The following is a 15,805-nucleotide window of genomic DNA, read 5'->3' as shown; positions in this document are numbered from 1 at the left end:
AGTCAGTGTGTGTGTGAGATCCGTACCCCAGTGAGAGTCAGTGTGTGTGGGACCCGTACCCCAGTGAGAGTCAGTGTGTGTGGGACCCGTACCCCAGTGAGAGTCAGTGTGTGTGGGCCCCGTACCCCAGTGAGATTCAGTGTGTGTGGGACCCGTACCCCAGTGAGAGTCAGTGTGTGTGGGACCTGTACCCCAGTGAGAGTCAGTGTGTGTGAGATCCGTACCCCAGTGAGAGTCAGTGTGTGTGGGACCTGTACCCCAGTGAGAGTCAGTGTGTGTGGGACCCGTACCCCAGTGAGAGTCAGTGTGTGTGAGATCCGTACCCCAGTGACAGTCAGTGTGTGTGAGATCCGTACCCCAGTGAGAGTCAGTGTGTATGGGAGCTGTACCGCTGTGAGAGTCAGTGTGTGTGGGACCCGTACCCCAGTGAGAGTCAGTGTGTGTGGGACCTGTACCCCAGTGAGAGTCAGTGTGTGTGGGACCCGTACCCCAGTGACAGTCAGTGTGTGTGGTACCTGTACCCCAGTGAGAGTCAGTGTGTGTGGGTCCTGTACCCCAGTGAGAGTCAGTGTGTGTGAGATCCGTACCCCAGTGAGAGTCAGTGTGTGTGGGACCTGTACCCCAGTGAGAGTCAGTGTGTGTGGGACCCGTACCCCAGTGAGAGTCAGTGTGTGTGGGACCCGTACCCCAGTGACAGTCAGTGTGTGTGGTACCTGTACCCCAGTGAGAGTCAGTGTGTGTGGGACCTGTACCCCAGTGACAGTCAGTGTGTGTGGGACCCGTACCCCAGTGACAGTCAGTGTGTGTGGGCCCCGTACCCCAGTGAGAGTCGGTGTGTGTGGGACTGTACCCCAGTGAGAGTCAGTGTGTGTGGGACCCGTACCCCAGTGAGAGTCAGTGTCTGTGGGACTGTACCCCAGTGAGAGTCAGTGTGTGTGGGACCCGTACCCCAGTGAGAGTCAGTGTGTGTGGGTCTGTACCCCAGTGAGAGTCAGTGTGTGTGGGACCCGTACCCCAGTGACAGTCAGTGTGTGTGGGACCCGTACCCCAGTGAGAGTCAGTGTGTGTGGGACCCGTACCCCAGTGAGAGTCAGTGTGTGTGGGACCTGTACCCCAGTGAGAGTCAGTGTGTGTGGGACCCGTACCCCAGTGACAGTCAGTGTGTGTGGTACCTGTACCCCAGTGAGAGTCAGTGTGTGTGGGACCTGTACCCCAGTGAGAGTCAGTGTGTGTGAGATCCGTACCCCAGTGAGAGTCAGTGTGTGTGGGACCAGTACCCCAGTGAGAGTCAGTGTGTGTGGGACCCGTACCCCAGTGAGAGTCAGTGTGTGTGGGACCCGTACCCCAGTGAGAGTCAGTGTGTGTGGGACCCGTACCCCAGTGAGAGTCAGTGTGTGTGGGACCTGTACCCCAGTGAGAGTCAGTGTGTGTGGGACCCGTACCCCAGTGACAGTCAGTGTGTGTGGTACCTGTACCCCAGTGAGAGTCAGTGTGTGTGGGACCCGTACCCCAGTGAGAGTCAGTGTGTGTGGGACCTGTACCCCAGTGAGAGTCAGTGTGTGTGGGACCCGTACCCCAGTGACAGTCAGTGTGTGTGGTACCTGTACCCCAGTGAGAGTCAGTGTGTGTGGGACCTGTACCCCAGTGAGAGTCAGTGTGTGTGAGATCCGTACCCCAGTGAGAGTCAGTGTGTGTGGGACCTGTACCCCAGTGAGAGTCAGTGTGTGTGGGACCCGTACCCCAGTGAGAGTCAGTATGTGTGGGACCCGTACCCCAGTGAGAGTCAGTGTGTGTGGGACCTGTACCCCAGTGAGAGTCAGTGTGTGTGGGACCTGTCCCCCAGTGAGCGTCAGTGTGTGTGGGCCCCGTACCCCAGTGAGAGTCAGTGTGTGTGGGACCTGTACCCCAGTGAGAGTCAGTGTGTGTGGGACCTGTACCCCAGTGAGAGTCAGTGTGTGTGGGACCCGTACCTCAGTGACAGTCAGTGTGTGTGGGACCCGTACCCCAGTGAGAGTCAGTGTGTGTGGTACCTGTACCCCATTGAGAGTCAGTGTGTGTGGGACCCGTACCCCAGTGACAGTCAGTGTGTGTGGTACCTGTACCCCAGTGAGAGTCAGTGTGTGTGGGACCTGTACCCCAGTGAGAGTCAGTGTGTGTGAGATCCGTACCCCAGTGACAGTCAGTGTGTGTGGGACCTGTACCCCAGTGAGAGTCAGTGTGTGTGGGACCCGTACCCCAGTGAGAGTCAGTGTGTGTGGGACCCGTACCCCAGTGAGAGTCAGTGTGTGTGGGACCTGTACCCCAGTGAGAGTCAGTGTGTGTGGGACCTGTCCCCCAGTGAGCGTCAGTGTGTGTGGGACCCGTACCCCAGTGAGAGTCAGTGTGTGTGGGACCCGTACCCCAGTGAGAGTCAGTGCGTGTGGGACCTGTACCCCAGTGAGAGTCAGTGTGTGTGGGACCTGTACCCCAGTGAGAGTCAGTGTGTGTGGGACCCGTACCCCAGTGACAGTCAGTGTGTGTGGTACCTGTACCCCAGTGAGAGTCAGTGTGTGTGGGACCTGTACCCCAGTGACAGTCAGTGTGTGTGGGACCCGTACCCCAGTGACAGTCAGTGTGTGTGGGCCCCGTACCCCAGTGAGAGTCAGTGTGTGTGGGACTGTACCCCAGTGAGAGTCAGTGTGTGTGGGACCCGTACCCCAGTGAGAGTCAGTGTCTGTGGGACTGTACCCCAGTGAGAGTCAGTGTGTGTGGGAACCGTACCCCAGTGAGAGTCAGTGTGTGTGGATCTGTACCCCAGTGAGAGTCAGTGTGTGTGGGACCCGTACCCCAGTGACAGTCAGTGTGTGTGGGACCCGTACCCCAGTGACAGTCAGTGTGTGTGGGACCCGTACCCCAGTGAGAGTCAGTGTGTGTGGGACCCGTACCCCAGTGAGAGTCAGTGTGTGTGGGACCTGTACCCCAGTGAGAGTCAGTGTGTGTGGGACTGTACCCCAGTGAGTCTGTGTGTGGGTCAAATCAATTTTTCTGCCCACTGCACTCTTGCCTGATTTTCTCTTGGATTGATTTTATTGTGAAGAAAACTGAGTGTGAACTGTTCCCCGCTGGTGGTAACGCACAGTTATCTTGCCATTATCTTCTTTCCAAACACAATCCCTGTCAAGAAGGATTGTGTTTACTGGAAAGCTTGGTTTTCAGCAACAGCAAATCTGGTTGGTTCAGTAATAAACAGGATATTCATTCATGTTCCCACCATGAAGATTTAGTTATAATTCAATTGTTTGTGTGCTTTAGGATTGGAACTGGAATCACACTCCAAACACTGGCTCACAGTTCAGGGGAGTGCTCATTGGATTCATACTCCAAGCACTGGCTTATTGTACAGGGGAGTGCTCATTGGATTCACACTCCAAACACTGGCTCACTGTACGGGGAATGCGCACTGTTCACTGGAATCACAGACCAAGCACTGGCTCACAGTACAGGGGAGTGTTCACTAACTCTGGGGCTTACTTGACACTTGGTAAGGTTTCCCTCCATAGCCTCCCAATAGGGAATCCTCACAGGTCATGCTCAATTAATCAATTGATGGCCACAGTGATTAAAATTGCTAAACAGATTTTCCTTAAAAGAATGGTTAGAGACCGTGGAGATCAAGTTTTTTTAAAGATTGTTCCAGTCCTAAATTGTCCTTCGGGAATAAGGTGTTTCCCAAGGGAGCACATTGGCTTGTGTACAGTTGGAGCTGTTGACTATGAACCCTTCCAGTTCAGTCATTTTTGGGCTGAATGTACTATTTAGAAATATTTTATTGTTCATTCAAAATTTTATAGAGACTCGTCCAGCTTTGAGTTTTTTGTCTGTTCTGGAGACTGTGCCAGCTGAACGACATGACCAGCTGGTAAACACCAGTTGTGAGGAATTGTTTGTAACAAAATGAACTGCCCAACATTGAACTTTCTCAAGCGGGGTATGTTTTTAGCACTATAGTGGCTATGTCGTACTCGAAGTATCTGGTACAGAATTTCCTTCACTGTAGTTGTAGAGTTGAAGTCTGAAGTTCTGTTTCAAGCTTATCAGTTTCTTAGGGATTGAGGGACACCACATAGTGAAAGAAAGACTTGCATTTACATCGTACAGTTCACAGCATCTCAACATTTCAAAGCGCTGTACAGCCAAAGAAGTAATTTCCAAGTCACTGTTGTAATGTAGAAAATGTGCAAGCCATAACCATGCAAGTCTGTGCAGGACATAAATTCCCTGCTGCTCTTAAAAACACCCGGGAGATGGTGGTATTGTGGAAATGTCACTAGACCCAGGTTAATTCTCTGGGGAGATGGATTCAAATCCCAATATGACAGCTGGTGGAATTTAAATTCAATTAATGATCTGGATTTAAAAAGCGAGTCTCAGTAAGGGTGACCTGTTGCATAATTTGTCCAAATATTATTTTTATTTCATTGTTCAGCATTCCAGTTTTTCTCTCAACAGACAGGTTAAAAATCAAACTGGAACACAATCCCCTCAGTTTTGGGGTCCACTATGGAACCTTCCAGGCTTTTGGGTGTTCTGCCTCGTGCCTGCAAGGTGTCGAGTCTCCGTATCCCAGTGAAGTTGGTGTTACAGCTGAATGCTACACATCATCAGGCACAAAATTACTGAGAGAGATTACACAGAGAGCGCAGGATCATGGTGAGAGCAGGATCAAGGAGACAGCTGAGGTTCAGTATCTATTACTGTATCTAACTGTGCGAAGGTGACAGAGAGAAATTCAAAAGAAGCAAATAAATGCAGTGAAGGTATCCTTCAGGAGCAGCATCTGAGGCAAATGTTTAGGACAGTATAGAGGGAGCTTTACTCTGTATCTAACCCCGTGCTGTACCTGTCCTGGGAGTGTTTGATGGGGACAGTGTAGAGGGAGCTTTACTCTGTATCTAACCCCGTGCTGTACCTGTCCTGGGAGTGTTTGATGGGGACAGTGCAGAGGGAGCGTTACTCAGTATCTAACCCCGTGCTGTACCTGTCCTGGGATGTTTGATGGGGACATTGTAGAGGGAGCTTTACTCTGTATCTATCCCCATGCTGTACCTGTCCTGGGAGTGTTTGATGGGGACAGTGTAGACGGAGATTTACTCTGTATCTAACCCCTGCTGTACCTGTCCTGGGAGTGTTTGATGGGGACAGTGTCGAGAGAGCTTTACTCTGTATCTAACCCCGTGCTGTACCTGTCCTGGGAGTGTTTGATGGGGACAGTGTAGAGGGAACTTTACCCTGTATCTAACCCCGTGCTGTACCTGTCCTGGGAGTGTTTGATGGGAACAGTGTAGAGGGAGCTTTAATCTGTATCTAACACCGTGCTGTATCTGTCCTGGGAGCGTTTGATGGGGACAGTGTAGAGGGAGCTTTACTCTGTATCTAACCCCGTGCTGTACCTGTCCTGGGAGTGTTTGATGGGGACAGTGTAGAGGGAACTTTACTCTTTATCTAACCCCGTGCTGTACCTGTCCTGGGAGTGTTTGTTGGACCCAATACTCCAGTTAAGTCTGAACCAATATTTTATCCAATTTTATCATAACTTCCTTGTTTTTGTTATGTCTGCCCCTCTTCAATTCCTAAGTATAGCACCTGTAATCTTTATGTGAATTTATTGAAAGTACTTTGTATCAAACATTGCAAGAAAATCTCCAGGATTTCCAGCTACCCCACTTTCTTTTTATTCATTCATTCACGGGATGTGGGTATCGTTGGCTGGGCCAGCAGTTTTTTCCCATCCCTAGTTGCCTTTGAGAAGGTGGTGGTGAGCTGCCTTCTTGAGCCGCTGCAGTCCATGTGGTGTAGGTACAATCACAGTGCTGTTAGGAAGGGATTTTGACTCCATTAATAAGGCAATGCAGGGACAGTGGAAGCCAGTGAGTCTCAATGTATTCAGCCACGAATTTCAGTCAGCTTAAGGTATCCATCTGGTGCTTTGTGAGTGAGCGATATATTGGCTTCGTGTCACTTTCCGATATACCTACCTGCCCCAACTGTCCCATGTAGCTGACTGTCAGCCTCCCTAATGTCTTTCTAGTATCCCTGATCTCTGAGTGCGTCCTACTTCCTCTCTACACATTGATGCCCACAGTTTATGAAGTCAGCCTGTGATGTACAAATCACTATTGCAGAGAATGAAAGACTGCGGCAATCTTTGGATCCACTGCCATTCAATATGAACTTCCTGCCCACTCCCCATTCCCTTAATTCCCTGAGAGACCAAAAGTCTGTCTATCCCAGCTTTAAATATATTCAAGGATGGAGCATCCACAACCCTCTGGGGTAGAGAATTCCAAAGATTCACAGCGCTCTGAGTGACATAATTTCTCCTCATCTTAGTCCTAAATGATCAGCCCCTTATCCTGACTCTGTGCCTCTGTGTTCTATATTCCCCAGCCAGTGGAGATGGCCTCTCACTATCTACCCTATCAAACCCCTTCAGAATCATGTTTGTTTAACTGAGATTGTCTCTCATCCTTCTAAACTCCAGACATTGTAGATCCAATCTACACAGCCTCTCATCAAAAGACAACCCACTCATCCCAGAGACCAATCTGGTGAACCTTCACTGTATCGCCTCCAATACAAATATATACTTTCTTAAATGAGGAGACTAAAACTGCACGCAGTATTCCAGATGTGGTCTCACCAAAACCCTGGACAACAATAGCAAGATCTCTTTATTCCTGCATTCCAATCCCCTTGCAATAAAAGCCAACATTCCATTGCTTTCTGTTGGGGTTCCTGTGGGGTAACTGTAAACCAAAATAACCAAATTTACTGAAAACCCCCAATGAAGAAATTACCAAGAAGATTCCACTTTTTGTAGTGTGTACTTTAATATGAATCAGAACTAATGGAAATTAAACATGAATTAACAGGCAAATGATAATTAAATAAAAAGGTAAATTTCACTTTAAAGAGTTGATACAACAAAGATATGTCTGAGACAATCTAAAGCGCCCATTTCATTCCCCACACAAATCAGTACCATGTGCAACCCAACATCTTTTCAAATCAATCCATTCGGCCCTCGAGTCACATTCACTGGCAGACAGATTTCATCCAAAGTCCCTGGTACGGTTAACATCGATCAGGTGCACATCAATGAAGCCTCTCTCAGTTGAAGCAGGTCAGCCCTGTTGGTATGGCTTTCCGGAGTTCTTCCACAGTCAACCAACCAACAACACTCGGTTCATAACCTGGTTTTCTGATACAATGTTTGTTGTAAAAACCCATCTGGTTCACTAATGTCCTTTAGGGAAGGGAATCTGCCGTCCTTACCTGTTCTGGCCTACATGTGACTCCAGACCCACAGCAATGTGGTTGACTCTTAAATGCCCTCTGAAATGGTCCAGCAAGACACTCAGTGTATCAAACCACTACAAAGTCACAAAAAGGAATGAAACCAGACGGACCACCCAGCATCAATTTTGGCACCAGAAAGGACAAAGGCAAACTCAGCCCTGCCAAGCCCTCCTTACTAACACCTGGGGGCTAGTGCCAAAATTGGGAGAGCTGTCTCACAGACTAGTCAAGCAACAGCCTCACAGAATCATATCTTACAGATAATATTCCAGACACCACCATCACCATCCCTGGGTATGTCCTGTCCCACCAGCAGGACAGACCCAGCAGAGGTGGGGGCACAGTGATATACAGTCAGGAGGGAGTTGTCCTGGGAGTCCTCAACATCGACTCTGGACCCCATGAAGTCTCATGGCATCAGGTCAAACATGGGCAAGGAAACCTCCTGCTGATTACCACGTACCTCCCTCCCTCAGCTGATGAATCAGTGCTCCTCCATGTTGAACACCACTTGGAGGAAGCACTGAGGGTGGCAAGGGCACAGAATGTACTCTGGGTGGGGGACTTCAATGTCCATCACCGAGAGTAGCTCAGTAGCACCACTACTGACTGAGCTGAGTCCTAAATGACATAGCTGCTAGACTGGGTCTACAGCAGGCGGTGAGGGAACCAACAAGAGGGAAAAACATACTTGACCTCATCCTCACCAACCTGCCTGTCACAGATGCATCTGTCCATGACAGTATCGGTAGGAGAGACCACCACACAGTCATGGAGACAAAGTCCTGTTTTCACATTAAGGATATCTTCGATCGTGTTGCGTAGCACTACCACGGTGCTAAATGGGATGGATTTCAAACAGATCTAGCAGCTCAAGACTGGGCATCCATGAGGTTCTGTGGGCCATCAGCAGCAGCAGAATTGTACTCAAACACAACCTGTAACCTCATGGCCCAGCATATCCCTCACTCCACATGATATCAAGAAATGTCTGAAGATACTGGATACTGCAAAGGCTCTGGGCCCTGACAATATTCTGGCAATAGTACTGAAAACTTGTGCTCCAGAACTTGCTGCACCCCTAGCCAAGCTGTTCCAGTACAGCTACAACACTGGCATCTACCCAGCTATGTGGAAAATTGCCCAGGTATCTTGTACACAAAAAGCAGGACAATCCAACCCAGCCAATTACTGCCCCATCAGTCTATCCTTGATTATCAGTAAAGTAACGGAAGTGGTCATCAACAGTGCTATCAAGCGGCACTTGCTTAGCAATAACCTGCTCACTGATGCTCAGTTTGGGTTCCACCAGGGCCACTCAGCTCCTGACCTCATTACAGCCTTGGTTCAAACATGGACAAAAGAGCTAAACTCTCGAGGTGAGGTGAGAGTGACTGCCCTTGACATCAAGGCAGCATTTGACCGAGTGTGGCATCAAGGAGCCCTAGCAAAACTGGAGTCAATGGGAATCAGGGGAAAAACTCTCTGCTGGTTGGAGTCATACCTAGCACAAAGGAACATGGTTGTGGTTATTGGAGGTCAATCATCTCAGCTCCAGGACATCACTGCAGGAGTTCCTCAGGGTAGTGTCCTCGGCCAAACTATCTTCAGCTGCTTCATCAAAGACCTCCCTTCCATCATAAGGTCAGAAGTGGGGATGTTTGCTGATGATTGCACAATGTTCAGCACCATTCGCAACTCCTCAGATACTGAAGCAGTCCAAGTCCAAATGCAGCAAGTCCTGGACAATATCCAGGCTTGGGCTGACAAGTGGCAAGTAACATTCGTGCCACACAAGTGTCAGGCAATGACCATCTCCAACAAGAGAGAATCTAACCATCGCCCTTTGACATTCAATGGCATTACCATCACTGAATCCCCCACTATCAACATCCTGGGGGTTACCATTGACCAGAAACTGAACTGGATTAGCCATATAAATACTGTGGCTGCAAGAGCAGGTCAGACTCGAAATCCTGTGGTGAGTAACTCACCTCCTGACTCCCCAGAGCCTGTCCACCCTCTACAAGGCACAAGTCAGGAGTGTGATGGAATACTCCCCACTTGCCTGGATGAGTGCAGCTCCCACAGTTTACAAGTCCAGTGATAATACCACTAGACCATCACCTTGTTATAATCCTGGAACTCCTTCCCTAACAGCACTGTGGGTGTACCTACACCACATGGCCTGCAGCAGTTCAAGAAGGCATCTCACCACCACCTTCTCAAGGGCAACTAGGAATGGGCAATAAATGCTGCCCCAGGCAGCGAAGCCCACATCTTGTGAATGAATAAAAAAAAACTCTCAGCCCTTTCACATGCCTTAGATATTTGAACCACTTTTTAGGACTCAGTTCCTTTTAACTCACTCATACATCACTTCCCCAAGAGCTTCTGGAACACTACTTTTCTCCTTACTGCCAAAATGAAAAGCAACCTTTTTGTGGAGAGCTTAGCTGGCTTCACCTCACATGAATTCTGTGCTCCTCTTTCTGTCTCTGTCTGCTAACTCTTTGCGTCTGCAGCTCTCCTTTGTTTTGCAACTCTCTTTGTGTCTGTCAGCCAGGTGGCTTCTGGTCTTCACTTCCTGTTAATATTGCTCCCAGGTCAAGGATCACCAGATCACATGGGCTAGTATTTCTTATTATCCAAAAAAATTACAACTGATCCTTTTATAATTGATAATAAATTGATATAATTAAAAGTCTCTTTCTTAAAAACAATTACAGATTCCCAGATATTTTAAAGACGTTACAAATTATCCTTACTGTACTGCTGCTTGTTCAAAGGTCATCACATCTTCCTAGTTGCTTGCTGTATTTGCTTGTTAACTTTCTGTGCTTCTTATGCAATTACACCCAGATTCTTCTAAACATAAGCATTTCCAAGTTTCCTACCTTTAAAAAATATTCTGCTTTTCTATTCTTTTTACCATAGTTATTAACCTCACACTTCTCCAAATTATAAAATTATATTCTACCTCATTGCCCACTCACTTAACCTGTCTATATCTCTTTACAGCCTCTTTGTATCCCCCTCACAGTTTACATTCCCACCTACCTTTGTGTTGTCAGCAAAGTTGGATACATTACTCTCAGACTCTTCATTAATGTAGATCGTAAATAGTTGAGGCCACAACCCTGATCCTTGTGTTATCCGTTAGTTATAACTCTGCTTCCTGCCCATTAACCAATCCATTATCTGTGCTAGTATATCACCTCCAACCGTGTGCTCTTACCTTGTGCATTAACCATTTGTGTGGCACCTTATCGAATGCCTTTTGGAAATCCAGGTACTCCACATCTACTGGTTCCCCTTTATCTACCTTACTAGTTGCATTCCTATTCCCTAATGTCAAATACTATTTCCCTTTTGTAGAACCATGCTCACTCTGTCTGATCAAACTATATTTTTCTAACTGCATTGTTAAGACTTATTTAACAACAGGTTCCAGCATTTTCCTGGTGACTGATGTCAGGTTAACTGGCCTCTGGTGCCCTGTTTTCTCTCTCCTCTATTTCTTGAATAGCAGTGTTATGTTTGCTAGTAGGTTATAAAAGGGGCCCTGTCATTGGGTTAGAAAAAAGGTTTGTAATATTTCACATGACTTAATCGTTTTGAAATTTCCCAACTATCTGATTAGTCGGTCACCGTGCTCCCTGTGAAGCTCGTACCTCAGTGCCAGACAGAGACTTCAGCAGAAATGGAGGAGACTGGGAAATTCATGTCTGGAGGGAAAGTGCCAATAACACTATTAATGTAATGCCTTTAAGACTGGGTATTAGTATTCTGTTTCCTCCCATTGTGTGTGTATTTTTAATGTGCATGTCTATTGCAGGTACATATTGCAGGTAACGCTGTTTATTCATGTCTAAATTTAAGAGTAAGTTTATTGGGTCCGGCTAACCTCAGGGTGTGATGATCAGAGATTGGATTACAGCACTGCAGAGATTTCCCTGACACTTTCTCACCTGTGAGTTCAGCTGTGCACTGACAGCAAGGGCCAGAAACAGGCCTACGAGAGATGGGTGTATATTCAAGAAGGAAAAACTTGCAGGGCCTTAGGTGAAGAGCAGAGGGGAGAGGGGCTAATTGGATAGCTCTTTCAAAAGAACTAGTACAGGCACGGTGGGCTGAATAGTCTCCTACTGCGCTATATGATTCTAGTATTGTGGTCCTGACTCTCACACCCACTGACTCTTCGAAAGCAGCTTAGCATGGCCATTTCAGGTCAGGAGTAGAACGATACTGTAGTCCAGATTTTCGAGTTTGCTCTCCCAAGAACATAGCAGGTGCTGGAAGCCTATAACCGGAGAACCTACGATTTAGTTTCTGCAGAGTTAAATTTACAGCTGATTTGGAACTGGTAACCATGCAGACCCAGCAACCCTTGCCCTGGGTGCCGAGCTTCAGTTCAACAATCCAACAGGGGCCTGGTAGCACAAACCCAGGGTGGTTAGCCTTGTACAGGCAGTCCCAGCCTACTTTCCACATAATGTTCTGTGTTGTCCATACCCCAGGCCTGTTGCATTCAGTCTAAGGTCTGTATGAATTCAGTGGTAAGCACAGGAATGCATTACCACAGGTGTAATATCCAACCTGCCTCCTCAGGAAGCCTTGTGACTCCAACAGATTGCTCCAGACCGAGCAGCCACTCTGCTGATGTGGTTCTGCTCCATGTGACATTGCCCAGGCCCCTTGGAGAATGAGCTCAGCATTAAATCGCCAACTTAGATTGGACATATTCCTGGACATGAATTCCCACCTTGCCCTCAAACAGCCATTTTTACAACTCTAATATTTTTATAACTCGCCATTAAAAGTATTTAAAGAAAGTGAAACAAGGTCACAAACATTAATGCCCCTGTGAATTTTCTCCCTCAGTCTTACTCCCAGCAATGTTCAGTCTAAGTTCCAGGAGACTCCAGGGCAACCCTGGAGAGTTGGCAACCCTAGCCCCGTACTTTCTGTTAATCATCGAGAGGGAGCTGGAAATGTTTCAGTGTTTTTATTGCCTTTATTTTATATTCCGAGCGTTCTCTGTAATCTGGTAACATTGGGCAGCCAATGTCTGTTGGTTTATATTATTCAGCTTCATTGCATCTGTGTATTATTTGGTATAATTTTTTGCTCTGTGAGTTTTCCTTTAATCATGATGCACGGTCTGTTTGATTGGTTTCATTTTCTTTGGTTTCGTTTTTTGTCTCTTGCCTGTTTCAAGATTATTTTTTCTTCCCACCAACCAGATGCTCCCATCTCTCCGTCTCCCACTATCAACGCCCCTTTCTCTCCCTCCACTAGAACAATCACAACCCCCGTTACCATAGCAACCAGCACCACCAAACTGACCGCAGTCTCCAGGGCCCGAGGTACAGTATCAAGCCTGCATTTCTTTCTCAACTAGTTGTCAATTTAGCTGAAAGTAGTGAGTAGTTTTTGTAGTTGTTTTAGTTAATTTTATCTTTTCTAATACATCATTTATTGAGCACAGTTCCAAAAGTGTCCACCCAGAGAGGGACTGGGTAACTGGGATAGTTGCAAGGGCAATTGTAAACTAAACTCCGCCCCCCCCCTCCCCACCTCAGAGGGAATGGGGCAGGATGGGTTTTTAAACTAACCCCCCCCCCACCCTCCCGCCTCCCCCTCAGTGGGAGTTGGGGCAGGATGGGTTTGTAAACTAATTCCCCTTCAGGAAAGTGAGTAACTGATTGTTAGCAAGCAGGAAGATTCTGGGCTCACTCCCTGCTATCCTGATAGAGGTGGTGGGGGGGTAGTTACAGGACAAGGGAAGCTCAGCCCGTGATCTGGCTCCGAGTCCTCACCTAGCACCCAAACTGCTGGATGGTGGTGTTTGTACATTGGGGGGAAGCAGGCTCAGCTGTAATTCCATCTCCCGATATCCCCACCTTAGTTTCCCCCCAATGATCTCCAATATTCGCAGAGGTATTGGAAGATGCTAAATAGCATCCATTAAAACCAACAAGAGAGGAACACAGGAGGGGAGAAGAATTTGTCTGATCTGATGGAGCCAAACGAGGTGATAAATGATTTCGTGTAAAGGCATTTTGGCTATTGGGTATGGGGTATGGGATATGGGGCATTGAGTATGGGGTATGGGATATGGGGCATTGGGTATAGGGTATGGGATATGGGGTATTGGGTATTGGGTATGGGATATGGGATATTGGGTATGGTGTATGGGAAATGGGGTATTGGTTATGGGGTATGGGATATGGGGTATGGGATATGGGATATTGGGTATGGTGTATGGGATATGGGGTATTGGTTATGGGGTATGGGATATGGGGTATGGGATATGGGGTATTGGGTATTGGGTATGGGATATGGGATATTGGGTATGGTGTATGGGATATGGGGTATTGGTTATGGGGTATGGGATATGGGATATGGGATATGGGGTATGGGATATGGGATATGGGGTATGGGGTATGGAATATGGGGTATTCGGTATGGGGTAAGGCATATTGGGCATGGGATATGGAATATGGGGTATTGAGTATGGGGTAAGGCATATTGGGTGTGAGGTATGGGATATGGGGTATTGGGTATGGGGTATGGGATATGGGGTATTGGGTATGGGGTAGGGCGTATTGGGTATGGGTTATGGGATATTGGGTATTGGGTATGGCGTATGGATTATGTGTGGAGGTGGGGGGTTCTGGAAAGGGGATATGTAGGCTTACAAAACAAAAGCATATGACAGTCTTGCAGGGCAGCTTTCTGGTGATGATACCCAATGATAGCAAATAGGATCAAAGGGGGAAAAATGGTAAAAAGGCAAAATGAACGGCCCTTTATTTAAATGCACATAATATTCAGAACAAAATAAATGAATTAACGGCACATATAGAGGTTAATGTGTATGATCTTATAGCCATTACAGAGATGTGGTTACAAGGAGATCAAAGCTGGAAATTAAATATTCAGGGGTATGTGACTTTTCGAAAGAACAGGCAGTAAGGAAAGGGTGGTGGGGTAGCTTTGTTAGTACGAGATGGAATAAGTAGGATAGCAAGAAATGATCTTGGATCAGAAGATGTAGGATCCATATGGGTGGGGATCAGAATTAACAAGGGGAAGAAGATACTCGTGGGAGTAGTCTATAGGCCCCCTGACAGTAGCTATTCTGTAGGATGGAGAATAAATCAGGAAATAATGAGGGTACGTAAAAAAAAGGCAGTATATTAATCATGGGTGATTTTAATCTTCATGTATATTGGGAAAATCAAATTGGCAGAGGTAGCCACGAGCAAGAATTCACAGAGTGTATTCGGAACAGTTTCCTAGAACAATATGTTGCAAATCCAACCAGGGATTAGGCTATTTTGGATCTAGTAATGTGTAATGAGGCAGGTCTAATAAATGATCTCAGAGTGAAGGGTCCCCTAGGAAACAGTGACCATAACCTGGTTGAATTTAGCATTCATTTGAGAGTGAGAAACTTGGGTTGGAAACAACTGTGCTAAACTTAAATAAGGGTAATTATAAAGGAATGATGGCAAATTTGGTGGGAGTGGACTGGGAAAGGGGTTTAGCAGAAAAAAATGGTTGGTGAACAATGGCAGACATTTAAGAAAATAGTTCATCACTCTCAACAAAGATATATTCCAGTGAGGAAGAAGGATTCAAGGTAGGGGATTAACCAACCATGGTTAACCAAGGAATTTAAGGACAGTATGAGATTGAAAGGAAAACATACAATGTGGCAAGGAATAGTGCTATTCCAAAGAAATGGGAAAGTTTTAAAAACCAACAAAAGATGACCAAAAAAATAAAGAGGGAGAAAATAAACTTTGAGGATAAACTAGCAAGTAATATAAAAACTGACAGTAAAGGCTTCTTTAAATATATAAAAAGGAAGAGAGAGGCCAAAGTGAACATAGACCCCTTAGAGAATGAGGCTGAGGAAATAATAATGGGGAACCAGGAAATGGCAGAGGAGTTGAATAAATACTTTGCATCAGTCTTCACGATAGAAGATACTAATAGCATTCCAAAAATACTAAATAATCAAGGGGCAAAAGGGGAGGAATTAAAGACAATAACTATCATTAGAGAAAAAGTACTAGGGAAACTAATGGGGCTAAAGGCCAATAAGTCCCCTGGACCTGATGGGTTGCATCCTAGGATATTAAAGGAAGTAGCTACAGAGATAGTGGATGCACTGGTAGTAATCTTCCAAGAATCCTTAGATTCTGGAAAAGTCCCAGAGGATTGAAGAACGGCCAATTTAACACCCTTATTCAAAAAGGGTGGGAGAAAAAAACAGGTAACTATAGGCCAGTTTGCTCAACATCTGTCATTGGGAAAATGTTGGAGTCTATTATAAAGTATGTAAAGCAGAGCATTTAGAAATACATAATCTAATCAAGCAGAGTCAGCATGGCTTCATGAAGGGGAAATCATGCCTGACAAATTTATTAGAATTCTTTGACGAGGTAACAAG

The 15,805-nt window shown here is 46.6% G+C and overlaps 1 protein-coding gene across 1 annotated transcript in view; it reads left to right on the top strand.

Moving 5' to 3' along the window:
- Window positions 1-15,805, top strand: part of cadm2b (cell adhesion molecule 2b) — a 707,416-nt gene that overhangs the window by 615,092 nt on the left and 76,519 nt on the right. Inside the window, exon 8 of the mRNA XM_041211940.1 lies at window positions 12,585-12,712. Within this exon, the coding sequence (XP_041067874.1) occupies window positions 12,585-12,712 (128 nt within the window). The remainder of the gene's footprint in view (window positions 1-12,584; window positions 12,713-15,805) is intronic.

The sequence above is a fragment of the Carcharodon carcharias genome, chromosome 18 (genome assembly GCF_017639515.1).
Source record: "Carcharodon carcharias isolate sCarCar2 chromosome 18, sCarCar2.pri, whole genome shotgun sequence".
In the NCBI taxonomy this organism is placed as follows: domain Eukaryota; kingdom Metazoa; phylum Chordata; class Chondrichthyes; order Lamniformes; family Lamnidae; genus Carcharodon; species Carcharodon carcharias.
This window is presented reverse-complemented; position numbering and strand designations above follow the sequence as displayed.